This window comes from Scyliorhinus torazame, chromosome 3 (assembly GCF_047496885.1).
Source record: "Scyliorhinus torazame isolate Kashiwa2021f chromosome 3, sScyTor2.1, whole genome shotgun sequence".
Lineage (NCBI taxonomy): Eukaryota > Metazoa > Chordata > Chondrichthyes > Carcharhiniformes > Scyliorhinidae > Scyliorhinus > Scyliorhinus torazame.
Window position 1 is genome coordinate 154,868,446 of NC_092709.1, and position 26,162 is coordinate 154,894,607.

The window sequence follows — 26,162 nt, forward strand, 5'->3', positions numbered from 1 at the left end:
TCCCTCCTTCCTTCCACCCCATGATAGACCTCCCATTTTGTTCTTTCCTCCCCGCACCCTTCCCCTTTTTATTTGTTTAAAACGTGTTACATCTGTAACTTTTTCTAGTTCTGAAGAAAGGTTTTCGTATGGAAACATTAACACTGTTTCTCTCCCCACAAATGCTGACAAAACTGTTGACTATTTCCAGCAACTTTTATTAAAGTAAATTTCCATAGTTGCTGTCGTACCGCAAACACTAAATCTAACCAAAACCAGATTTATTTTAAGGGAAATGTACTCATTAGCTTTATTTGAACATGGTCAGGTATTGTAGTTCATAGTAGTTTGTCCAACCAACTATTACCTCTTGATATTTGTGTAGAACGTCTTCATAGTTTTGCTTTATTATCTCAATGATCATCTCTGGAACAAAGAAAGAAAACATTTACATACAAGATCATACTGTTTTGCTCGAAAAAGATTTTTGTAAATCAAGTTGTTAATTTCTTACTCTACATAAGGGAGCAGGTACTAACAGATATTGGCTGCAAAAGCAAACAGTTATAACAGCCATCATGCCAGCACATAAATGCAATCAAAAAGCACTCGGGAGCTTTTGAAAACTTGTTCTAATTTTCCTTCTATTAGGTAGATATACTGCATAGTACAAGACAATATAATATTATACTGCCGTACACAAGGATGTACATGAAAAGCAGATCAGTGCATGAATTACCTCTTAGATATGCTGTAATTTGCATCATTATTTCAAGGATCACATGCTTGAACCAGTCTGTAGAAAATCTAAGCACAGCACTAATCCAGAAGTACACGGAACTATAAAATGATGACAGCAGAGAAGGTGGCACACAGCCCTTCACGTCGATGATGGCCATCTGCCACGACAACCTAGCTCGCCCTATTCCCTTCCCTAGAAAACTGCAAATCTCTCTCTTCAGATGCTTACACAATTCGTTTTCGTTAAATTTTCCTGCACTACACGCTCGAGCAGTGCATTCCAGCTCCGAATCACTCGCCATGTAAAAAATATTTTCTCACGTCACTGGTGGTTCTTTTGCCATTCACCTTTAATCAGTATCCTCTGCAAATTGGAACAGTGAACTGGATTTACCGACAATCCGCCACGTGATTTTTGGCGGCGGAGGCGGCCTGGCAGCGGAATTTTCTGGTCCTGCTGTTGTCAACGGGACTTCCGTCAGTGGAACTGGAATATACCGCCAGCGTGAACAGCTGGTAAATTCCACCAGGTATCTTTCTATCAACTCTGTCTAGACCGCTCAGGATTTTAAACATCTCTATCAAATTTCCTTTATTTTTTTCTTCGCCAATAAGAACAACTCCTGTTTGTCCAATCTATCCACATGGTTGGAGTCTGGAACCATTCTCGTAAATCTTTTCTGCACCCTCTCTAAAGGTCTCCTAACTGCCTTATCAGTGCCTATATCCCTCGGTAGGAGTGCTATTGAAGTTTCAGAGTAGCCCGCACTCCGATTGGACCAACAGCTTTAAGAGCTCACCAATTGTCCTTAATTGGATGTTGGGCCCTCAGGCGCCCTACGGTTAAATTATTGAGCTGGTCCCACTGTTGGCAAGCACAGGCTCTGGGCCCACTTTTGCCCGGATGTTGGAGTCCTGAAGCTAGGGTAAAATTCAGCCCCAAGAGTTTCATCTTCGAGAGACCAATATTCTGGAAATGTCCTTCTATCAGAATCTGAAGTGAGGAGAGGAACAATAGGCTGGGAAGAAGAAAAAGGGAGAAGAGCGGTTTCATAGGAATGAAAAGGACAAAGAGGAGGCTTACAATGAAGCCAATGGCACAGCAAGTGCCCCAGTCACTAAAAACAAATCTGCAACAGTCTAATAGGAAAGTCGATGATGCTGCTGCTTCACACAGGAGGAAAGTGTCATCATCTCTTCCACAAAATAGATAATTGCAATGACGAAGTCATTATTAATCACCAATCCCATTCCAAGCAAGAATAATCCACTTCTTTAAAATCTTTCTTGGTAACAATATGCAATTTGTAAGAGCAAGCTCAGCTCTGCCCCTAAACTAGAAAGCACCTAGATTTCAAATTAATTATAAAACACACAACTAAAATCAGAAATTTAAACTTGGCAATTCTTAGGCAAACACCATGGATATTATGGGCTGGATTCTCTGCCACCCGCAGCGGAGTTCCCAAAGCAGCAGAGAATCAAACTTCGGGGCAAAAACGGAATCGGCATCTTCCGGATGCTCCGCTCCCCCGTTGGCGGCGGCATCCTATTAACGGGCTGGGCACCGGATTCTCCACTCTTCCGTGAATCTCCTCTGGGACGGGATTCATATGGATTAGTGGAGGTGTTTACCAGCATGGACCTGGCACATGGACCTCACGATGAGACAAGGGGATAGCTCTTCAAGGTGAGTGCCCCGAAGTCCACCGAGGGCCCACTCCCCCCCCCAGTGTAAATCCTGCCCACCCCACCCCCATCAGACCCTCTCACCAGACCCCCAATTGTAGTGATATCATGGTTGTGTTGTAACGGACTGACAACATTAATAATAATAATCTTTATTGTCACAAGTAGGCTTACATTAACACCGCAATGAAGTTACGGTGAAAAGTCCGTAGTCGCCACATTCGGGTGCCTGTTCAGGTACACAGAAAATTCAGAATGTCCAATTCACCTAACAAGCACATCTTTCAGAACTTGAGGGAGGAAACCGGAGCACCCGGAGGAAACCCACACAGACACGGGGAGGACGTGCAGACTCCACGCAGACAGTGACCCAAGCCGGGAATCAAACCTGGGACCCTGCCGCTGTGAGCAGTTGACAACAGTTTGATGGTTTCCTGCTTGAACCGAGCGTAGAATGCATTGAGTTCATTGGGCAGGGGTGCTCTGCTGCTGAAGCATCGACTCGGCTTCGCTTTGTAGCCTGTTTTGTCGTTTAAGCTTTGCCACAAACGGCGCGAGTCCGTGACATTAGTCTGTGACTTTAGCTTAGTCTGATATTGTCTCTTGGCATCCCTGATGACTTTTCAGAGGTTGAACCTGGATTTCTTGTATAGGTCATGGGCGCCTGTCTTGAACGCCTCAGACTTGGCCTTCATTAGGGGGTCAATTATCAGACTAAGCCATGGTTTCTGGTTGGTGGAACGTACATACTACCTTCTTCAGCACGCAGTCTTCTACACACTTGCTGATGAAGTCTGTGACGGTGGTGGCATACTCGTTCAGGTTGGTCGCTGAGTTCTTAAATATGGACAAGTCTACGGACTCCAAGCAGAGAGAAGTTCTTCTGTTGCCACGGACCAGCACTGCGTGACCTTTTTGATTGGATTCTTCTGCTTACGTTTCTGCTTGTATGCCGGGAGATGGAGCAGTCAAATGGTCCGATTTTCCAAAGTGTGGTCAAGGGATGTATCGATAGGTGCCTTTGATTTTTGTGTAGCAGTGGTCAAGAGTGTTGGCGCCCCTGGTGGGAGAGATGTGTTGGTGGAATTTTGGCAGTACACGCTGGAGGTCGGCCTGGTTGAAGGCCCCGGCCACGATGAACAAGGCCTCCAGATGTTCTGTTTCATTGGTATTTATAGTGGCAGCTCTCTCCTGGACCTCGGCCACTGCCTGCGCAGATTGCCCCAGGCCTTGGACATGCTGATCCATGCTTGAAACCCTCACCCTCAAGGCCTCCACACTGGATACCAGCTGTGGTTTGGCCTGGGTGGCAAGCCTAGCTGTCACCACCTCCTGCTGTTGCACATAGTTGGACTCCTCCACCTGCGCCTGCAGGTGCTGGATGTTCGCCGACATCCCCTCATGTAGTCTCTGGCTCTGCGACTGCATCTCCACGATCCATGGGACTGTCCATTCCAGAAACCTGTGTGGATGACAGCTAATCCTGGGGCCTGCCCGTCTTTCGGCCATCCACCCCTACGGGAGTTCCTACCTCCAACTGCTTTACCAGAGCATGTGGGTGGTGCGCATCAGACAGTGCTCCAGGAGTCTCGTCACTAACATGCCCAACCGAGGCGAGTGTCTCTGGGATGGTGGAGAGTGTTAGAGACAGCTGTAACAGGGAATCAGTGTCATCATCGGACTCTAGCTCCTGGGTATCAGGTTGATGGCCTGCGTCCGTGTTGGTGTCCTCAGCGCTGGTCTGCACCGGGGGCTCTGGCTGTGGCTGGGTCGGGGATCACCAGCAGCTCCTGCAAGGCACAAGACAACTGCCCTTCCTTTGGGCCTCCCAACCATGTCCAAGGCGCTCTGCTCCGGCGCGATCAGGGGCCGCAGATCCAGCGGTCCCCCTCCAGTCTTTTCACGCTCCCAGCGGTTATGAGTGGTCTTTCCATTGCAAGGGGGGGGGAAGAAAATGGATAGTCCGTCCGATGCACGCAGCCCAGGGGATGGGTAGCTGGTGGCTTCAGTGGCCAGGGCACCCGGCCAGGGCAGCCGATATGGGTGCTGACAGTTGGTGCATGGTGGGGGTTTTGGCCGCCCTTCGAGTGGGGCAGTTGATAGGGTTATGGGTATGTGGGACAGGGGTTGATGCCAGGGGCACAGTGCGGCCTACTCATCCTGGCCGCCCCGAACAGTTCGTGCAGTTTCTTATGGCACTGCTGGATGTTCCGGATGGTGTTTCTGATGCCATTTACAGCCTCTGCGCCCAAGCACAGCGAACATTGTTGGCTGGCAGCCTCCTTCCCGGGCTGGGGTACCGGGTCACCTGCCTCTCCGCCCTGGCATCTAGCAAGGTCTCAAGCTCGGTGTCTGTAAATCGGGATGGCATTCTCCTCGCTACCATCTTGTTGATGGGGTGATGCGTAGGGAGCGAAGTGTGTATATGCAGCTGCAGCTTGTCAGCCTCCTGAGTGTCAATCCTGGACCCAGTGATTCCGGCACCCTTTCTCATTGGAATCAATCCAACGTGGCGCCAGTGCTAGTCCCTTAACGGTCAGTGAATTGGTTCAGCTGCGGTGCCAGTTTTGCTGTCATAGAAGTCCACTAATCCTGCCCCGGTGTCACCACTTAGTCTCAGGAACAGAGAATTCCGCGAATTATATTTGCGAAATATTGTTAAATGCATCTATTTAATTAATTAGCAGAATTTTTAAATTATTTTTTGAAAATGTTTTTTTATGATATTTTATCTACCTTCACCCCATGTGTATGCATCAATCTTTAATTATTCTATGTAAAAATGCTTATAAAACATTTTAGTGCTTTGTTTTCTTGATTGGGTGCGTGCGAAAATTCTTTAATGTGATTAAAGGACTACACATCCTGCTGCCATCACAGCAGCTCCATGCTGGGAATTCTCCAGTAAAGAGCACTGCAATCAGTTACAATATCACTGCAGGTTGATGGAGTTAAATTTCTCACCACAGAGATCACTAAATCACTCAGCAAGGCTTGCTTCAAGGCCATTAACTTTGATACACTGGATAAGTCTTCAATTCACTCAAAGTATTTGCAGCCATATGAAGACTGTGGCTACAAGAGCAAGTCAGAGGCTAGGAATCCTGTGGGGAGTAACTCACCTCCTGACTTCCCAAAATCTGTCCACCACTTGCAAAGCACAAGTCAGGAGAGTGCTGGAATACCTCCCACTTGCCTAGACAAGGTGCAGCAAGCACCAACAACACTCAAGAAGCTTGACACCATCCAGGGCAAAGCAACCGGCTTCATTGACATCCCTTCCACAAACAGTCACTCCCTTTACTACCAGCGCACAGTAGCAGCAGTGTGTACTGTAATGATATGTATAATCTAAGGAGTAAAGGGTTAACAAGATGTTCATGTATATCAACACTAGATGGCATCACTGAGTAGTCTTAAAAAAGGCTGCGTCTCTAAGTATTCTGAGAGAAGCTGTTGGAGAAGTTGATGAAGAAGGATAGTGTGAGGTTTAGTTAGAGTGTAGATTGTTCGAGAGAGATAATTAATTACTGTAACATAGATTCAATACTATTATTTTGTTAGCTGTTACTCAGTAGAGTGTGCGAACCATTTCAAGTAGTGTAAAATAAACTAGCTTTGGTTTAAACATATAGCTTTCTGTTCTTTGTAAACATTACGACTTTGGCTATCTTGGAGAACAATACAAGAAACATAACATGTACCATATGCAAGATGCACTGCAGGGACTCACCAAAGCTCCTTGGGCAGCAGATATCTGGGAACACCACTACTAGGAAGTTCCCCTCCAAGTGATTCACCATCCTGACTTGGAAATATATCACTGTTCCTTCACTGCCGCTGGGTCAAAATCCTGGAACTCCCTCCCTAATAGCACAGTTGGTGTAACTACACCACATGGACTGCAACCATTCAAGAAGGCAGCTTACCACCACCATCTAAGCGCAAGTCGGAATGGGCAACAAATGTTGGCTTAGCCAGTGAAGCCCACATCCCGAAAAAATAAATTTAAAAAACCTTCATTCTATCAGAAGGACTGATTGGCATTTTCAACATTAAAGGTGACAACATTTAAAGTCGCAAAATAAAAGTTGCAACAACAGATGGTCAGAACATTCTCTCTTAGGTACAAAGGCATTGACTCACTATCTTGCAAAATATACTAACTTTAAATCTCACCTTTGTGAATCTTCAACATTTTACAGAATTATCACATTTAACTCAAAATTCTTTCAGAAAATGTTAAGGGATGATCTTAAAGAGTTGGTCAGTTAGTTAAGGAAGAAAGATTAAATCCAGAATATTATTTTAAATTACATTACAAGCATCAGCCAAAGGGGTAGTCAAATTAATAAAATGCAAATTTAGCATTGAGGTGAGTAAATTCTTCCTCAAAGAACGATCTGCACATGGACCAGACACCCCGAGCACCCGAGCATGGGAAGCAAAAATTATGAAATCATTTCGGAACACATTGGAAGCTGCAATTGGGCATTTTAGGATCTTTCTGGCTGGGCCTTCATGAACCATAATTAATGTGATTTGGATCCAAATATGCAGTTAAAATCTATTCATGTTAAATCTGATCACAGGCGCCAGTGGAAGAAATTGTGGCTAGCATCCTCTCTCATCTTAAATTACTTATAAGACACAAAATCCTCATTAGCTTAGCTGCCACTTAAAGACCAAGGTTTCATAGAATCGCGACAGTACAGGAGGCCATGCCAGTCCACTTTAAGAGCTACTCATCTAGTCACATTCCTACACCTTTTCACATAACCCGCAAATGTTTTATTTTCACTTTGAAAATTAGGGTTGCGATCTTACGGCCGCATCGCACCAAGTGCAGATCGGTGCAAGCGGTTAGATTGCGGCAGAAGCCAAAATCAGGATCTGCGGCAGGTAGTGATCGGTTTCCGATCAACTGACCCGCTCCCATTGGCGGGTTCCAGACCCTGCCTAAATGTGGTGAGAAACCATTTGACACCAATTAAGGCCAATCTCCATATCGTTAACAAGATGGATCCCCTATCTAACAGTCTCCCACGATCTAACGGATTCCCCAGCGATTGGTCGCGTGGGCAACCTTTAGCACACGTATTTAAAAATGTGAAGCTAGCGCAATGACTGCTGAAGAGGTGAGTAGACATCTTTGCAATCGGATATTTAGCCTGGGGCTCTTTGAGCTGCTGCCCCAGTGCTGGGGGCTGGGGCGGGAGGAGCCTGCAGGAGGGAATGGGCCCGGTCAGGGAGGATGGGCAACATCAGTGGGGGAGCCATCCCTGGGCTGGGGGGTGGGGGGGGGGGGGGGGGGGGCGAGGGGAACAGCACCTGCGGTTCCAACAGGCCACCCCCCCCGGATTGTGCCATAACAGGGGCAACCATCTGGTGCCTACCCATCCCACTGAACACTGCAGGACAGAGTCCTGTCCATGGCCATATGGCGAGGGCCACTTTAACTCCCTCTGACCGTGGCTGCCTCTGGCTGCACATCTGAAGGCAATTGATCGTAGAATTTATAATGCAGATGGAGGCCATTTGGTCCATCAAGTCTGCACCGGCCCTTGGAAAGAGCACCCTACTTAAGCCTACACCTCCACCCTATCCCCGTAATCCAGTAACCCCACCTAACCTTTTGGACAATAAGTGCAATTTAGCATGGCCAATCCACCTACCCTGCACATCCTTGGACTGTGGGAGGAAACAGGAGCACCCGGAAGAAACCCACGCAGACACGGGGAGGAAGGGCAAACTCCACACAGACCTCCACCCGAGGCCGGAATTGAACCTAGGACCGTGGAGCTGTAAGGCAGCAGTGGTAACCACTGTGACACCGCGATAATAGGGAATAAGCATTGTTAATTACATGAGCACTTCACAGCTGCAAGTTGTTTCTGCTGCATGCTGCTTCTGGGGGCTGCAAATGCCTGGAGGCTGCTGTTGCCGTTCCTTCCTTTTCTGTAGCCAGAAAGAAGTAAATTTTTTCTAAGATTCCTGGTTCGTGAAATACAGGGCTCAGGGGGATGTATGAGACCAGAAGGCAAACCGGTTTGAAGCATGAAGATGCTGTAGGACCTGATGCGCTACATTGATCCAAATGGGCCACCTGATGATGCCGTTGAAGAAATGCTTTTGTTGCAGATGTGGTGAGTGCTGCATGTACCTGGCACGTCACCGTGGGTTAAACATTCTTGGAGGTCAAGGATGTTCAGCTCCACCTTGAGCGCCAGTGGAATATGTGGATGTCAGGATTTGGTTCCGGTGAGATTGGGCCGTCAGGGATAAGCTGCGGCTCCTGGACAGAGAATGGCACTGATCCATGAAACAAGTCACACATTGATGGACAGATAATTTCTACAACAAAGTTCTGGACATGATAATACATTCTCAGGCTTGTCCCCCATTTCTGTTAAGGAACCTTCGAGGGATGATACCAGTTTTGTTTGGTGCAAATTAGCTGATATAGCTTTCTATTGGTACCAATATGGAACTGTGATGTTTTCTTCTTGTTTAATGGTTAGTGTGGAATGTTACGTAGTTGATCGGCATATCTTTGTTACTGTTGACTGTTTAATAAACAAAATATTCTCAAGTGGATTCCTGTGGATAGATGTGCCATGTCGCAAGCGACTATTACTGTCGAGCATCCCAATCAGACAGAGAGGCCTGAACATTTTGCTGAACACTGGAGGTGACACACTACAGGGCGAGGGCGGGGGAGGAGGGTGCCCAGGGATCCCTTACGTGGCCGGGCGTGCACGTGCAAAGCAGGCTCTCCAGCACAACCAGCTCGTTGGATGGCACCCTGAGAGATGAAGAGTAACGTAAGGGTGGGGGAGTCTTGTGGAGTTTGAGGGTCCTGGGATGGAAGCCATAACTGATCGTCAGGCTCTCATCTTCACCAATTCCTTACAGATATCACATTATGGATGGTATTGTGGACCCCGCAGCAGCTGCCCTCGCGGTGGGGTGTCAGTCCAGGCGACCAGACACTGGAGAAGGCAGCGGTAACAGCGTTAACGGAAGCTCAAGGCACCAGCTCATGTACAAAAACCCATCCCACACTTTAAGAACCCGGCCACCCATCAAATTGGGGAGGGACCCAGATGGGAGGCCAGCAACGGCCCAAGGTGTACAGGCGAGGAGATGTCAGACAGCATGTGCCACAGGAGGCTCCGCCTCAACAAGGGTACGGTGCAGCACATGGACCATATCCTTGCAGACTGGCACCACGAGGAGGAGGAGGATACCCGCTCCCGGTAGTCATCGAGGTCACCACACCTGAACTTCTACGTTTCCGGTTCATTCCAGGGCTCGAGTTGGGACTTTTGCGGCATTTCACAACCTATAGCCCACAAGTGCATCCGTCAGGTCACAGGTGCCCTGTATCCCCAGGCAGCTGACTATATAAGTTTGAGCTGGATCAAGCCCAAAAAGATACCTGGGCAGCAGGATTCTCCACTTGCTGGCATGCCCCAGCTCCAGGGGGTAATCGATTGCATGCATGTCATATTGCGTGCACCAGGCAGTCCAGGAGTGCCCTTCATCAACATTAAAGGTTCTACTCCCTGAACATGTGTGACCACTAACTCCTGATCATGCATTAGTGTGCTTGCTTCCCAGGGAGTGTGCACAACAGCTACATCCTGGGGCAGTCGAAGATCCCCAGCGTCTTCGAGGTGTGTCCCAAGGATGCGCAGAGGCCGTGGCCTTTGATGCCCCTAGCATGCGTTCTCTGGTGGGCCGAAGGCCGGAGGTCCCCTGCCGACTTTCCGGGACACATATCTCGCTGTTCCACTCTGTTCCACCCGCTGACCTCGAAATGTGCCATTGTCAGGACGAGGGGACTCAGGAGAGCTGGAGACTGCCATCATCTCCCTATAGGAAAGCTCCTGGTCGGCCTCCCCCATGACCTCCTCACAGACATTGCCTCTAGGGCCCTGGGGGCAACCTTGGGATGAAGGGGCAGCTGGACTGAGCTCCAAAGACTCTTGCATCATCTGTATTTGCCAGCCCTGGCAGGTCCCCATTGTCTGCACCATGGTGTCGACGCCCTCAGTGATGCTCCTCTGTGACTGGGCCACGCTTTTGGAGTGCCTAGGCGATGCCCACCCGAGACTGGGATATGCTCCGCATTGCCTCAGCAAGTTCCAAATGCATCTGGAATACCTCCCCCAGTGATTGGGACATGTTGTTGAGACTCAGCCATTGCCATCACAGACTGAGCAATGCCTTGGACACCAACACTCATGATCCTGACCTTGTGCTGCAGGGTCTCCATTGTGGTCACCACGCTAGCAGTGTTGGCCTCAGTGCCATGCATTGCCGGCGCCATCTCTTATATCCTTAGCTGACTCGTTGTTGGGAGGGGGGGGGGGTCTGTGCGTGGCAGGCGCAACCAGTGCCAAGGGGGCAATGCCAACTCACCTGTGCGGCCCAGTAGAAGCCGTCGAATTTCTTACGGCGCTGGACGCCGGTCCTCCTGGTTACCCTCCCTGAGCTGACGGCCACAGCCATCGCCTCCCAGTCTGCACTGGCTGACCTGTGGCTGACCCCCTCAGGGGAACAGGATAGCCCCTCACAACTCCACCGTGTCCGACAGTCTAGCCAGATCAGCATCACCAAAATGTCGGGTTGGCCTGTGAGGTGGCATGGCTGCCTGCTAGCTGGGGTTTGCTCGGAGGGAGCAGTTTATGTGCTGCTCCCCCTCGTTAGCGAGGAGCTGCCCGATGCAATCCAGGCAAATCAGCTTGTGGGACAGCCATTCTGCCGTGAAGCATTGTTAATGACCGCCCCATCCCCTAATTGACGTTAGATATCAGTTGCGGTCTCGCCGGGTCGGTTGTCGGGAAACACCCAGCAAGTCTTGCTCGTCACAACTTCTCCCATTAGATCGTGCCCAACATTCAAATCTGTCTCCACCACACTCTCTGGCAATGCATTCCAGATCCTAATCACACTGCATATAAAGGTTTCCCTCAAGTCACCGTTGCTCCTTTTACCTTAGATTAGTATCCTCTGGTTCTCAACCTTTCTGCCATTAGGAGCAGTTTCTCCATGTCTGCTCTGTCCAGATCATGATTTTGAGCAGCTCTATCAAATTTCCTCTTATTATTCTCTTCTCCAAGGAAAACCACTCCAACTTCTCCAATCTATCCACGTGGTTGGGAGTTCTGCATCCCTGGAACCATTCTTGCAAATATTTTCTGCATCCTATCTAATGTCTCAGCATCTTCCTGAAGTCTGGGCCCAGAACTGGACACAGTACTCTAACTGAAGCTGAACCAGTGTTTTGCATCGGTTCATCATAACTTCCTTGCTTTTGTGCTCCAAACTCCTTTTTGTAAAGCCCAGGATGTGATGTATTTTATTAGTCACTTTCTCAATCTGCTCTGTCACCTTTAATGATTTGTCTATACATAGTACAGGTCCCTCTGCTCCTCACCTCCTTTAGAATTGCACCCCTTATTTTATATTGTATTTCCTTCTACCAAAATGAATCATTTCCCCACATTAAATTTCAACTGCCACATGTCTATCTCACCAGCTTTTCTGTCTGTCTTCTTGAAGTCTATCGTTACCCTCCTCACAGTTTACAATATTTCCAAGTTTTGTGTCATCTCCAAATTTTGAATTTGTACCCTGCACACCAAAGTCTAGGCCATTAATATAGATCAGGTAAAGCAGAGTTCCTAACACTTACCGTTGATGAACCCACTATGCACTTTACTCCAGTATTAAAAAATGCACCGTTCTCTACCACTCTGTTTCCTGTCACTCAGCCAACTTTGCATCCAGAAGCTTCAACTTTTCTGGCAAGCCTGTTATGTGGTGCTTTATGAAACGGCTTTTGGAACTTCATGTACTACATTATCCTCAAAATACTCAAGTTAGCAAGTTTAGCCCTTAACAAGTCCATGCTGACCTTCCTTAATTAATCCACATTTGTCCAACTGACTGTTAATTTTGTCCCGAATACTTGATTCCAAAAGCTTTCACGCTTTTGAGATTAAACTGACTGGTCTGTGGCTGCTGAGTTTATCTGTACACCCTGCCGGCATCAACACTTCATGCCTGAATAACTCTATCTTTGTCCAAAATCAGAAAGATGCCAATTTCCATTTGTGCTCTGGAAGCAGCTGCCCTCTGATTTGGCTGGCAGTTAAAGCTATCTCAGTCTTCCTGCCAAGCTTGTTGACTCAAAACAGTAAATCTTATGGAGTCAGAATGAAGTATTCTGTGTAAGCTAGGAATTCAGTAAGATAAATTGGAAATGCACCAAAGATGTCACAATGTAGGCAGCATGCCAACTCTGCAAGAGGTCCAAAATCATGAGAGGCTACACAAGTTAAAGGGAAGGTGCATTGTAGCTGTCAAAGTCTTTGTACAATGAAGTCACTCTGATTTGAAAAAGACTGAATAAAGGCACAATATAGGAAAGTGTGCACTCCAAGGTTCTTAGACATTGCACTGGAGGCCTTGGTAAAGGAGGTACAAGGAGCTTCTGTATCCAAAGGACACTAGGAGGCTCTCCAAGGAAATGCTTAGCAGGCAGTGGGCCATCACGGCTGTCAATGCTCACAGTCAAGCTCCAAGGGTCTGGATGTAGCTCCCAAGCAGTTTAATGGTCTCAAGTGAAGATCAGCAAATTATCTTCGAATACATTAAGTCACCAATTTCACCATAAGCCTCAAAACAGCTCATGCACCACACCCTCACTCACCTAATAATCTGCATCAGGATGCTTATCTAAAATTCATAGCTGCATCTCATTCACATGCTTAACACTATTGTAAGCCTCATACTCATCTCACACTAGCTATTTAAACCGTGAAGCAGCCACGTCACTTGAGAATAATGTGCCACATTTTTCTTCCATTTGAAGGGTCAAGGAGACACGCAGCCACCAGGGGACAGGCACAGTGTTGAGTCTATCTTCGTGGAGGAGGCTGTGCTTTCCATTACTGGAGCAGTCACTGCGAAGGCAATGGGCACGGCTGAAGCCAAGGATGATCATATTCTCAAACCTCATCATCCTCCTCACATCCCACTTCCACTTCTCCTTCAATGTCTTCTGATTTAAATCTACAGACAATGTAAAGATGAATCTCCTACATTCACATCCCCTCACCACAACCTATTCCTGTGTCCTTCACCTTTCAGATACCCAAGAATTGTAACCTAGCAGACAGAGACAGAAGAGCAACAAGAGACTTATGGTGAAAAAAACTATTTGGTTTGACATTCAGCCACCACTCAATTATTGATTCTGTGCTTACTTTAGAGGATGGTGGACTGAAAATGTCTAATTTCATGATTTGTATGTTTTAGGAGTAAAACCTTTAGGTCTGGATTGAGGTTTGAAACAAGGAAGATAATGGAAGCACCTGGTTCCATGAAGTAAGTGCAATTAAAATCCACCTAGGGTATTTACGGTTCAAATGGGGAGTTTTGTGTTACTGGGATGATGGTAAAAGGCACGCACATCTAGGATCATAATCACTACTTTGGATCTATCTGAATTTTCACAGTAACTTCATTGCCTACTTGTGACAATAAAGACATTTTTATTATTAGGAGCCTGGTTGTCTCAAGAAATCTCAAAAATACTTTGAAGTTAAGTGTAAACAGGGAGGTTTCAATTCATGTAGGTTCCTCAGATCAAAGTAGCTAAAGGCAACGTATAAACATTGGGTTTCTTGACCCATAAGAAGGCTGTTATTTCCATTGGCGGTATAAATTATACTTTTGGGTCGCAGCATCAAAGGGTTGTACTGAAGGCAAAATATAATTAGTTTAAATCTCTATCTGAGGTATCTCAGGTGTGGTGTTGCAATGGGGAAAGGCTAGTCAGGCAGATACTCGCTTGTATGGGGTTCGTTTGTGTGTTTTGTTCAAAGAAACTACAACATCAGCTTGGAAGGCTATGAGAAGGTAATTAGGTACCTGCCAGTAGGCAAAACAAGCAGCATAGAACCATTGGGAATCAGGAATGTTCCTGATCTGGAGTCATTACATATTAATTGAGTGGGGACAATGTTTGGAAAGTAAGGTCCAAGTGCATGACAAATTAAAAGTCAGATTTGCCTTGGAAGACCAATGGATGAGATGAGCATTGCGATCCTCATAGAAGGCATGCCCAAGTACCAGACTAGGAAACAAACAAAATGCAAAGTAAACTCCTAAGAGCTATTCCACACTTTGGTTTGGGCTCCGGAGGCATCCTTAAGATCCTGTAGTGCAGTGTTTTTCAAACATTTTTTTCCGAGAACCCACTTTTGCCAACTGGCCGATCTTCGGAACCCACGCCACATTCCTTTACCTTTAGTGTGACAGGTGAGCCTGCTTGGTCCTCACAATCACACCCCATGGGCTGGCTGAGATAGGAGAAAGTAAACACACCCACGGTTGCATTGGCCCAGAGTAACTGGAGTAGATAGAAAACACGCCACTCATATTCTCTCTCTCCTCTCTTTCCCCCCCCCCCCCCCCACCCATGTCTGGGCTATCCATAATTATTTCAGTTTCATTCCCTCCCTATTAATACTCATCTCCCTATGTTATTCTGCATTTCCTACCATGTCAGATTGTCTTTTATCTCCATGCCTGTGCCATTATTTCTCCTTTTCAAGGTCTCTCTTATGCATTGCAAGTCTCTTTTCTCCAAGCTCCTAATTATGGCTCTTTTTCCATTTTTCCCTTTATCACCAGGAATTTATTTGTTTTCCTTGTTTCTCTTTCTGTTCCTATCTGGCCCAGTCACTCCCCCTCTCCCATTCGCATCTCTCTTTTTTTTCCCTGTTCCCAGGCGACTCTTTCAATTTTCTGTGTGTCTCTGTCTGCCAATTTTGCTTTTCCTCCCCTAGCATCATGTTTGTCTCAATTACTTCAGCGCTCTCGTCTATCAAAGTAGATTTTGAGTTACAAAGTTGATTTAGAGTTACAAAGGTACGTAGCGAGTGATACAGAGATATGGAGAAGTTGTGATATAGAACTAGAGAGATGGAAGTTAGGCTGTTCTCTTTTGATAATAGTTTCAAAACTCAACCATGGATTGCTTCAAAATCTGCCTGCTCCATTTTTACTATCTGTCACTACCTCTCACCTGATGATGTTCAGCGATGGACAAATTCACAGTTTATTTATGGTGAGACTGCAGATTCAAAATTAAGGCCCTTTTTAGTCCTGTAGCACCAGAAGATCCCTTCAGTGCAGTAAAAGGGAAATGAACCCATTGCCTCCAAGTGCCTACTCACGCATCAGTATCGAGAAAATATTCATAATCCTACGCTTTGAAACCAAAGCGACTGCAGTATTGCTCGGCGATATGAGTGAAAACAGAACTCAAATTGATACAAATCGCAGGCCTTAGTAACAAAGCTCCACAACTCACTCATGCCACTCGCAAAACGGTTTACCTTCTCTCAGGTATGTGGGCATTGCTGTTCACAGTTCCGGGTAGATACCAATATTGCAGCTGTTTTATAACAGCTTGGCCGGATGTGCTGCGAATTGTATAACTTTAATCTTCAGCAACATCGCCGGGATCTTTTGGGAATACCGCCTCCATCCTTCTGACACCTGCCCACACACGCGGATCACGACCTGCACTTTGAAACCCCCCGCTGTAATGTACAGGAAAACCCTTGGGGGGGGGGGGGGGGGGGGGGGGGGGGAGGGGGGAATAAAAATACACCCAGCAAGTAACCTGTTGAGGTTTTGGGGCTTAAATAATATGAAATTGTGTTACTTGCTTTGTTTAATTCTGGTAGAGTAAGAGTTTCTGTTTGAAACTTGAAATTTTGTGATGTCATTTTTCTTTTTTCAAGTTAATGGGCTGGTTTAGGGGCTGGTTTAGCTCACTGGGCTAAATCGCTGGCTTTTAAAGCAGACCAAGGCAGGCCAGCAGCACGGTTCAATTCCCGTACCAGCCTCCCCGAACAGGCGCTGGAATGTGGCGACTAGGGGCTTTTCACAGTAACTTCATTGAAGCCTACTTGTGACAATAAGTGATTTTCATTTCATTTTCATGGTCACCCTCAAAATCATAATAGCATAAAACTTAAATCTGAAAGTGATGAGACACGAGGCAGAAATTACCTGGAGCCAGGGCAGAGGGTATACAAGCTCGCTTACACGCTGTGTTACTGAGAATGAGCACATTAATGAGGTAAGCTGCAAAGACAGCTGTTGGGTTTGCACAATGAAATGATTGGTTCATTAGTCAAACTACCAGAACATCTGCATACAATGTCGAGGGACATAGTGGAGCCCAACAACTACTTTGCACAAGGTTTTGAACAAGAAGTTGTGTTTAATTCCATTAGCACATTCGTGGACCCAGCATGTTGCACTGATGGGTGATGTCTCAGCTTCCACTGCAGCACAGGCAGAAAGCACCCAGGGCAGAATTCTCCATCCTGCCTCACCAGTTTTCTGGTGCGGCGCACCCCCACAGGCAGTGGGATGCTCCGTCCCAGCAGCCGGCCAGTGGGGTTCCCCATTCCTGTCGGGAAATCCGTGGGCTTGAGTGCATTGCCGGCGAAACAAGGAACCCGCTGACGGAGAATCCAGCCCCTAATGTCTGGGTGCTGCAGTGGACACTGAGATGGATGTCAGGAAATCTCAACTTGCTGCCATGCAAGTTCAGACTGCTGTAATCATGACTGAAGATTACCGTGTTCAAATGAGGTTTACAGAATGTCACAACAAATTAGAAATCTGTTCTTCAACAGACTAGCAGGATTGCTGAGTAACAAAATGCCATTTATTCGGTTTTTTTCAAATTACACCACAATTATGTGCCTTAATTATGATTGTCACCTTTTAGAAACAGATAATGGAGTGCAGGCATTGCATCAATAAAGAAGGTACAGAACAGTAATATGCACGCAGTCAAGATCAATTACATGGTTGACATTTCAGGTCACAAGAAAAATAATTAAAATTATATATGAAACATACTTTGCAGAAAAATGATGGAAAGAAATTAAAGCAACAAAACAATGTTGTTCTTGACTTTAAGACCACTTATTCCTTGCTTTTCTATTTGACCTATGTTGTGGTGCATTTTGCTGCAAACTGGTATTTTAGCGAGTGAATATAAGCTTTGATCATTATTCTATTAATGGCATGTTCTTGATTTCAATTAAATGTGTCCCAAAAGAAAAATAGTACAGTGAGTTATCCAGAGTGACCATTAACTGATTCCAGTGGTGGTTACTAGTGTAATGCTGGAATATCCCAAGCAAATCATTTGCTCACCCTCTCAAAACACTCATATGTTGCAGAATATATTTAAGGCAGTGTTGCAATAGAAGTTAAAGTAAAATTAAACACTCACCCTCCCCCCACCCCCCCCCCCCCCCTTGAAAACATATCCCAAATTATTGATGCGAACTTAGATGTGCATACTTAAGTGCACAAGCGTACAGGGTTAATGAATATTTGGAAATGTTGCTGTTCTCTGGTAACGTATTGGACCAGAATTCGAAGAAAGAACAAGTTCATCAGTATTGAGGAACAAATTCCCCTTTCTGCACAAGCACAGTTAAATGTGGAAATCACAACATTGCTCTGTCAGTATTCTGTCAAGAGTCTCAGCATTTAAATGCATGAAATTGGGATACCTTGATGGCTAAGGTGGCATAGTTGTTATGTTACTAACTTATAATTCAGAGGCCTAGACAAATGGTAGCGATGCACGATTAGATATCACTACAACAGTTGTCAGGAAACAGAGATAGTTTAAATAAACTATATTTGTGTTCGTGGATATTAGAAATAAGGCATTGCTTTAACTCATTTAAATTTTTGTGGTTCTGTATTTGAAAGAATTAATGACTTTTTTGTTTAGAAGCATGTATATTGAGAGTTTACGACATGAAAACAAACAGTGTTTAAAGAAAGACTAAGCTGTTGTTTAGCAACCAGGTGCCACCCTAGGTGGGAAATAATTTTTGAGTTTAGTCTTAAGCTAGACCCAGAAGCAGCTGGACAGATCCAGCAAGCTGCAAAAAACAAACTTCCCAAAAGAACAAAAAAACCCTCAATTTTTTAATTTTGTTCGATTCTCCGCCCAACGTAATTCACGCTTCCAGTGTTGCGAAGCGGAGAATTCAGCCCGTGATCAATTGCTTTGAAAGCAGTGAGTGTCTAGCATATTGTTTGCTGTGAACCTGAAATAATGCTGAGTTTCAGAGAACATAGAACAGAAGTAGACCATTCGGCCCATGGAGTCTGCACCAACCCACTTAAGCCATCACTTCCACCCTAGCCCCGTAACCTAATAACCCCTCCTAACCTTTTTTGGTCACAAAGGGCAATTTATCATGGCCAATCCACCTAACCTGCACGTCTTTGGACCGTGGGAGGAAACCGGAGCACCCAGAGGAAACCCACGCAGACACGGGGAGAATGTGCAGACTCCACATAGACAGTGACCCAGCAAGGAATCGAACCTGGGACCCTGGCGCTGTGAAGCCACAGTGCTAATCACTTGTGCTACCGTACTGCCCGAGACAATCTTGCCCGAGAAGATTATATCAAGTCTCGAGGAAAGGAATGCCAAACTAGAAGCCTGAACTTCAGAAAGACAATAACTGGAAGTCATCCCTGTGAATCAAAGATCCCTATCCTTTTATTTTATTAATATTTTCTTTCCCTTTAAATCATCCTTTCCCCTCCATGTGGTTTGCATGTGTGTGTGTGTATATATAAATAAATATATATATATATTTAAAAATAGATTGGCCAGAGTTAGAATAAAAAGGTGGTTGGAAAATGGGTAGGAGACAGCCAGCTAAATTTATTGTCTGTTTAATTAAAGATACTGTTCATAAAAAAAGGTTACTCATGTTTTAAAGTTACAAACCTGGTGACTGTAGTTGATTGGACTCAACCAAAGACCTTGGGTATTTAAATAAATCTAATGGTGTTGCGATTCTGGGTCAAGTGAGGCTGGAATTGACTGCGCACTAGCCTAGGGTGTTGTGATACCATGAAGTAGGGATTAAACATTAAAAACAGAGTTCATCTGCTAGACAAAGGTTTAAAAGTTTATAAACATGTCTGGGCATAGTTTTGTGCTCAAACAATAACATCCCTTAGCACCCTAGCTTTGACAAAGAGTTATCCAGACTCAAAACATTAGCTGTGTTCTCTGTCCAAAAAACGCTGCCTGATCTGCTGTGATTGTCCAGCATTTTCAGTTTTTCTTTCAGATTCCAGCATCTGCAGATATTTGCTTTTATCTTTCTATATCAAGTGGCTTCATTTGCAACATAAATCTTAGTGCCTCCAGCTGTGACATACTGAGCAAGATTTGTTATTTTTTTCTCTAGCGAGAAAACCAGCCAGCAGCACCTGTCTGCACAACTGGCTTTTCTTCTCAGATGCTGCAACACTTAGAGAAAAAAAATTCTGCATACATCTCTGATGGTGTCACAGTGGCAGTGCCTGATAGAACCAGAAACGCTGGCTCCACGGAGATCAGAGTGTCATTTTTCACCCGCCATCTGCTAGTATGTCCAGTTAGAGAGATTTAAACTGTTTCCTTCACCTTGCAGCATAATCACCAGCTGAACTAAAAATTGCTGTTCTGTCTCTGTGGGTTCCCCTCTTTGGACCCCTGTTGCTAGGCAACAGCACAATTATTTTCTTTTTTTTTTTAAACTTCCCTAAACTACTTCGCGGGACACAAAACTGCAGGTTTACAAATACCTCCAGATCTGCTGTCTCCACACTAAAATTAAAGTAGACCCAGGTGTCGCCTTTTTAATCCATAAATAAAAAATATGATTTAATGTTAAGCTAAAACTTAAACCCAAACCAATAGTTTATTCCTAAAACCCATAAATAAAATAGAACATAGCTATCACTATTTCCTAACAATTGCCACCACATTAAATGGAGTTGTTTCAAATTGATTCAGCATCATAAGGCATTGTGGACCAAAAACAGCAGCAGAACTGTATTCCATTACAATATACAGGGTGCGATTCTCCCAAAAGGGAACAAAGTCCCCTAGTGAGCATGTTGAGCCACGTGTTTTCCGGCACTTGCAGGGGCCTGAACGGGGAGCGGACAGCCAAGGCCACAAATAGCCCCATTTTGTACAGTGGGGAGCTCCGCTCACCAGAACTCCCCATTGTAGCAAGACGACTCGATCTCAGAGGCCCACAAAACAATCCTAGACCTCCCCACCAGCCCAAACACAATGTGGGAGGGTCTCCGGATCCCCGGCCTGGCACTCTGGCAGTGCCTTGCCCAAAGGGCATGCAGCCGAGAGTGTCCGATCCCCTGGGAGACCCCCACGAGTGCAGTTCCATCTGGTCCCCGTTTGTGGAGACCAGTGCTGAACGGCACTTGGCCGAGGTCTCGAAGGTGAAGGGGTGAATCCCAAAACCTCAGGTACCTCGGGAATCTGCACATTAGGGTGAGGCTTACTGCCTCGCTCTAATATCCAGATTTGCTAAAAAGTGATCCCACCCAATGTGGACGGTATTCACATCGCAGCACAAGGTATTGCGAGCCAGGTAGATCCCTGGAGCAGGGTCTCCCGGCTTTCAACGGCCATGCTGCGCCACAGCGAACTGCTTTTTGGGCGCAGCATGGCCTTTGGATCTCGCCCTTAATCTCATGGTCCAACATATCCTCAGTCTACCAATCTTCTTCAATGTGGACTGTGGTGTATCTAAAAATGTGTGCCACCCTGCTGAAGCTACAAAACAGCACTAGGAACCTGCTAAACATTACAAGAAGAATTCCATAGGCAGAGCTAAGAAATCCAATAATCAATGGATCAAATAAAAGTGCTGAAAGAGCACAGCTCCAATGACACTCAATGCTTAATGTCACCCAGGACAAAGCAGCCACTAGCACCCCATCCACCATCTTTTTTAAAAAAAAAAATATTTAAATTCAAATTTTTACATATTTTCAACAAACACCCCCCTTACAGAAAAAAGAAAAACAAAGAACACATAAATAAACATCTTACAACTACATCACAAATTCCCCCAATATACAAACCCCCCATTAAGCAATAATAAACACAGTAGTAAACACAAAGTACATTCTCCCCCCCCCCCTCCAGTTGCTGCTGCTGCTGACCACCTCCTAAAGCTCCGCTAGAAAGTCTAGGAACGGTTGCCACTGCCTGAAGAACCCTTGTACAGACCCTCTCAAGGCAAATTTTACCCTCTCCAATTTGATGAATCCTGCCATGTCGCTGATCCAGGCTTCCACGCTTGGGGGCCTCTCATCTTTCCACTGTAGCAGAATCCTCCGCCGGGCTACCAGGGACACAAAGGCCAGAATACCGGCCTCTATCGCCTCCTGCACTCCCGGCTCGTCCGATACCCCAAATAGTGCTAACCCCCAGCTTGGCTTAACCCGGGTGTTCACCACCTTAGACACCATCCTCACAACGCCCCTCCAGAACCCATCCAGTGCCGGGCACGCCCAGAACATATGGGCATGATTTGCTGGTCTCCCTGAGCACCTCCCACACCTGTCTTCCACCCCAAAGAACCTGCTCAGCCTCGCACTGTCATATGCGCTCTGTGAAGAACCTTAAATTGTATCAGGCTAGATGAGGAAGGGGAGGAAGAATTAACCCTGCCCAGGGCATCCTGCCCACATACCCTTGTCTATCTCCTCCCCAAGCTCCTCCTCCCATTTACCCTTTAACTCCTCCACCGAGGTCTCCTCCTCCTGCATCTCCTGATAGATCGCCGAGACCTTGCCTTCTCCAATCCACACCCCCGAGAGCACCCTATCCTGGATCCTGCTGGAAGCAGTGGGAACTCCCTCACCTGCCGTCTTACAAACGCCCTTACCTGCAGGTACCTGAAGGCATTTCCGGCGGGAAGCCTAACTTTTTCCTCCAGCGCTCCAAGGCTCGCAAACGTCCCATCTATAAACAGGTGCCCCATCCTTCTAATTCCTGCCCTGATGCAGCTCAGGAACCCTCCATCCAGTCTCCCCGGGATGAACCGATGGTTCTCTCGGATCGGGGACCAAACCGAAGCCTCTACCTCACCCTTGTGGCGTCTCCACTGCCCCCAAATTTTCAAAGTCGCCGCCACCACCGGACTCGTGGTGTACCTTGTCGGCGGTAGCGGCAGCGGTGCTGTCACCAGCGCTCTCAGACTCGTGTCCACACAGGAGGCCATCTCCAGCCTCTTGTACGTCGCCCCCGCCCCCTCCATTACCCACTAGCGTATCATCGCCACATTAGCAGCCCAGTAGTACCCTCACAGATTAGGCAACGCTAACCCTCCTCTGTCCCTACTCCGTTCCAGAAACCACCCTTCTTACCCTCGGGGTCTTTTTCGCCCACACGAATCCCATGATGCTCCTGCTGACCCGCTTAAAAAAGGCCTTGGGGATCAGGATGGGGAGGCATTGGAATACAAAAAGGAACCTCGGGAGCACCGTCAATTTCACCGACTGCATCCTACCCGCCAGCGACAGTGGCAACATATCCCCCCCATCCACCACCTTAACCATTCACCTCCTCTACAAAGTGGCTTTGTTGTGTACCATCTACAATAGTGTTTTCCAAACTTTTTTTCCCGCTGTCGAAACCTTTAACATCCGAGTAAGAGTTTTAGACTGAAAGAAGTGTAACAGATAACAACACAGTTAAAGGTTAAATGATTTTACTTGCAACAAGGAGAGAGGCCGCTGGAATCAAGGGTCGCAGCAGGCACACTCTGAGGAACATGAGGGACATAGAGATCTTTATACATAAAAGAACCCCACCCTCCCCCACAGTTGACACATTGATAATTGCTGAGCCTTTCAGTTGGCTTACACAGAGACAATGGTACCATTCCGATACAAGGTGGGGGGGGGGGGGGGTGGTGATCAGATGACGTCAATGTCTACTTCAGTAATTCTACAGAGATGAATATGCATTAGCAATACAAAGGCCGTGCTAATCGATTGACGTCACTGGCTCTGATGGTACTGTTTAAACAATGGTGTGTGTGTGTGTCACCATACAAAATGATTTGATCTCATCAGGAAATCGATTAAACTCAAGACAATGTAATCACGTTACAGGGTGCCATCTGTCTGCGAACTAAATTAATGAGGTACAGAAAGCAATTTAAAATGAGATTCTTTCAGATTTTATGTCATGTATCCCATGATGCTTCAGATGGTCAAGTTTAGGTTTCCACACCGGGACCCACTTTTACCAACCAGCTGACCTTCATGACCCACACCGGCAGTACTTCGCAACACACCATTTTCACTTACCTTTAACATGACAGGCGAGCCTGCTTGGTCCTAACGATCTCATTTGCTTTGTCATTCAATGTTACATTTCTGCTAAGGAGTTCAGCTGATGATTTTAAGTTCTCGCTGCTTCCTTTGAAAAAAATCAAGAGGTTTGTCCTCGAACTCGCCAATATCTTTGAAATTTTGAGAGTTTTAAACTCTCATTTGCCAGTACCTCCCTGCATATAACACACATTGGCTTTGCATCCTGATTTGAATTGGCATAATTAACAAAGCCATACCTCATGAAATCATCTTTATACTGCTTTATTCGCAATTTCAGTTCTCTCCTGTTGGTTGTCCACCAGAGGTCCTGGAACTCTGTGCAGCACTGCCTCGTCCTGCTGTGGACTTTCCAGAGCAGCTCTCTCCAGCAGATTCAGTTGTGAGATCCTGGCCAGTTTGTGTCTCTGGCCCCCTCTTCCTTATAACAAAATGATCCATCTTCAGTTCTGCACAGTCCTGTAGCCTTGCTTCCATGCAGCTACAAAATTGAGGGATTTCACAGCCACACAGGGCACATGACCTGCTCTTTGTCGCCGCTTCTGGCCAGAATACTGCATCGTTCCACTTAAAAACTGGCTGTGGCCATCATTCGCAATTTAAAAGCCGGCCGTGGCCGTCATTCTCAATTTAAAAGCGGGTTGCAGCCGTCATTCTCAATTTAAAAGCCGGTCGTGGCCGTCATTCTCAATTTAAAAGCCGGTCGTGGCCGGCATTCTCAATTTAAAAGCCGGCCTTGGCCGTCATTCTCAATTTAAAAGCCGGTCGAGGCCGTCATTCTCAATTTAAAAGCCGGTCGTGGCCGGCATTCTCAATTTAAAAACGGGTTGCAGCCGTCATTCTCAATTTAAAAGCCGGTCGCGGCCGTCATTCTCAATTTAAAAGCCGGTCGCGGCCGTCATTCTCAATTTAAAAGCCGGTCGCAGCCATTGGGCACTTCTCCTGCAATAGGGAACACCACAATCGATCACTCCGTAATCCTCCAGATACCCACCCGTGATCCATCTGCGAGTCGTGACCCATAGTTTTGAAAAACCCTGATCTACAAGATGCACTACAGCAACTTATCAAGGCTTCTTCGACAGTACTTCCTAAACACACAACATCTATTGCCTAAAAGGATAAGGGAATCAGGGAGAAAACTATGCACTGGCTACAGTCAAACCTGGCACAAATGAGGTTGGTTCTGCTTGTTGCAGACCATTTGTATCATGACTAGGAACCCCCTGCAGGAGGTTCTCCAGGCAATGCAGCAGGTGCAAGGAACAACACCAACTGCAGTTTCCTCTCCAAGTCACACATCATCCTGACTTCGGAATATATTGCCATTCCTTCAACATCATGGTGTCAATATCCTGAAGCTCCCTCCTCAATAGCAAGGTTGGGATTATATCACCGCACGGCCTGAAGCAGGTTAAGAAGACAGCACATCACCACCTCCTGAAGACCAATTACGGACGGGGCAGTAAATGCTGGCCCTGCTGTCAACACCCACAAGCAATGAACAAATAAAAATAACTGAGCAACTAAACATGCCAGAAAACTTGATGTGGAGATGCCGGCGTTGGACTGGGGTGAGCACAGTATGAAGTCTTACAACACCAGGTTAAAGTCCAACAGGTTTGTTTCGATGTCACTAGCTTTCGGAGCGCTGCTCCTTCCTCAGGTGAATGAAGAGGTCTGTTCCAGAAACACATATATAGACAAATTCAAAGATGCCAAACAATGATAGGAATGCGAGCATTAGCAGGTGATTAAATCTTTACAGATCCAGAGATGGGGTAACCCCAGGTTAAAGAGGTGTGAATTGTCTCAAGCCAGGACAGTTGGTAGGATTTCGCAGGCCAGATGGTGGGGGATGAATGTAATGTGACATGAATCCCAGGTCCCGGTTGAGGCCGCACTCATGTGTGCGGAACTTGGCTATAAGTTTCTGCTCGGCGATTCTGCGTTGTCGCGGGTCCTGAAGGCCGCCTTGGAGAACGCTTACCCGGAGATCAGAGGCTAAATGCTCTTGACTGCTGAAGTGTTCCCCGACTGGAAGGGAACATTCCTGCCTGGTGATTGTTGCGCGATGTCCGTTCATTCGTTGTCGCAGCGTCTGCATGGTCTCGCCAATGTACCACGCTTCGGGACATCCTTTCCTGCAGCGTATGAGGTAGACAACGTTGGCCGAGTCGCACGAGTATGTACCGCGTACCTGGTGGGTGGTGTTCTCATGTGTAATAGTGGTATCCATGTCGATGATCTGGCAATTCTTGCAGAGATTGCCATGACAGGGTTGTGTGGTGTCGTGGTCACTGTTCTGAAGACTGGGTATTTTGCTGCACACAATGGTTCGTTTGAGGTTGCGCGGTTGTTTGAAGGCAAGTAGTGGGGGTGTGGGGATGACCTTGGCAAGATGTTCATCGTCATCAATGACGTGTTGAAGGCTGTGAAGAAGAAAACTTGAGGCTTGC

General features: G+C 46.5%; 1 protein-coding gene across 13 annotated transcripts in view; it reads right to left on the reverse strand.

The window, feature by feature from the left end:
* Positions 1–26,162, reverse strand: part of LOC140408764 (prominin-1-A-like) — a 362,788-nt gene that overhangs the window by 221,935 nt on the left and 114,691 nt on the right. For all 13 annotated transcript variants that reach the window (XM_072496421.1, XM_072496410.1, XM_072496411.1 and 10 more), the window contains one exon: positions 347–405. In XM_072496421.1, the coding sequence (XP_072352522.1) occupies positions 347–403 (57 nt within the window). In that variant the 5' untranslated portion in view covers positions 404–405. The remainder of the gene's footprint in view (positions 1–346; positions 406–26,162) is intronic.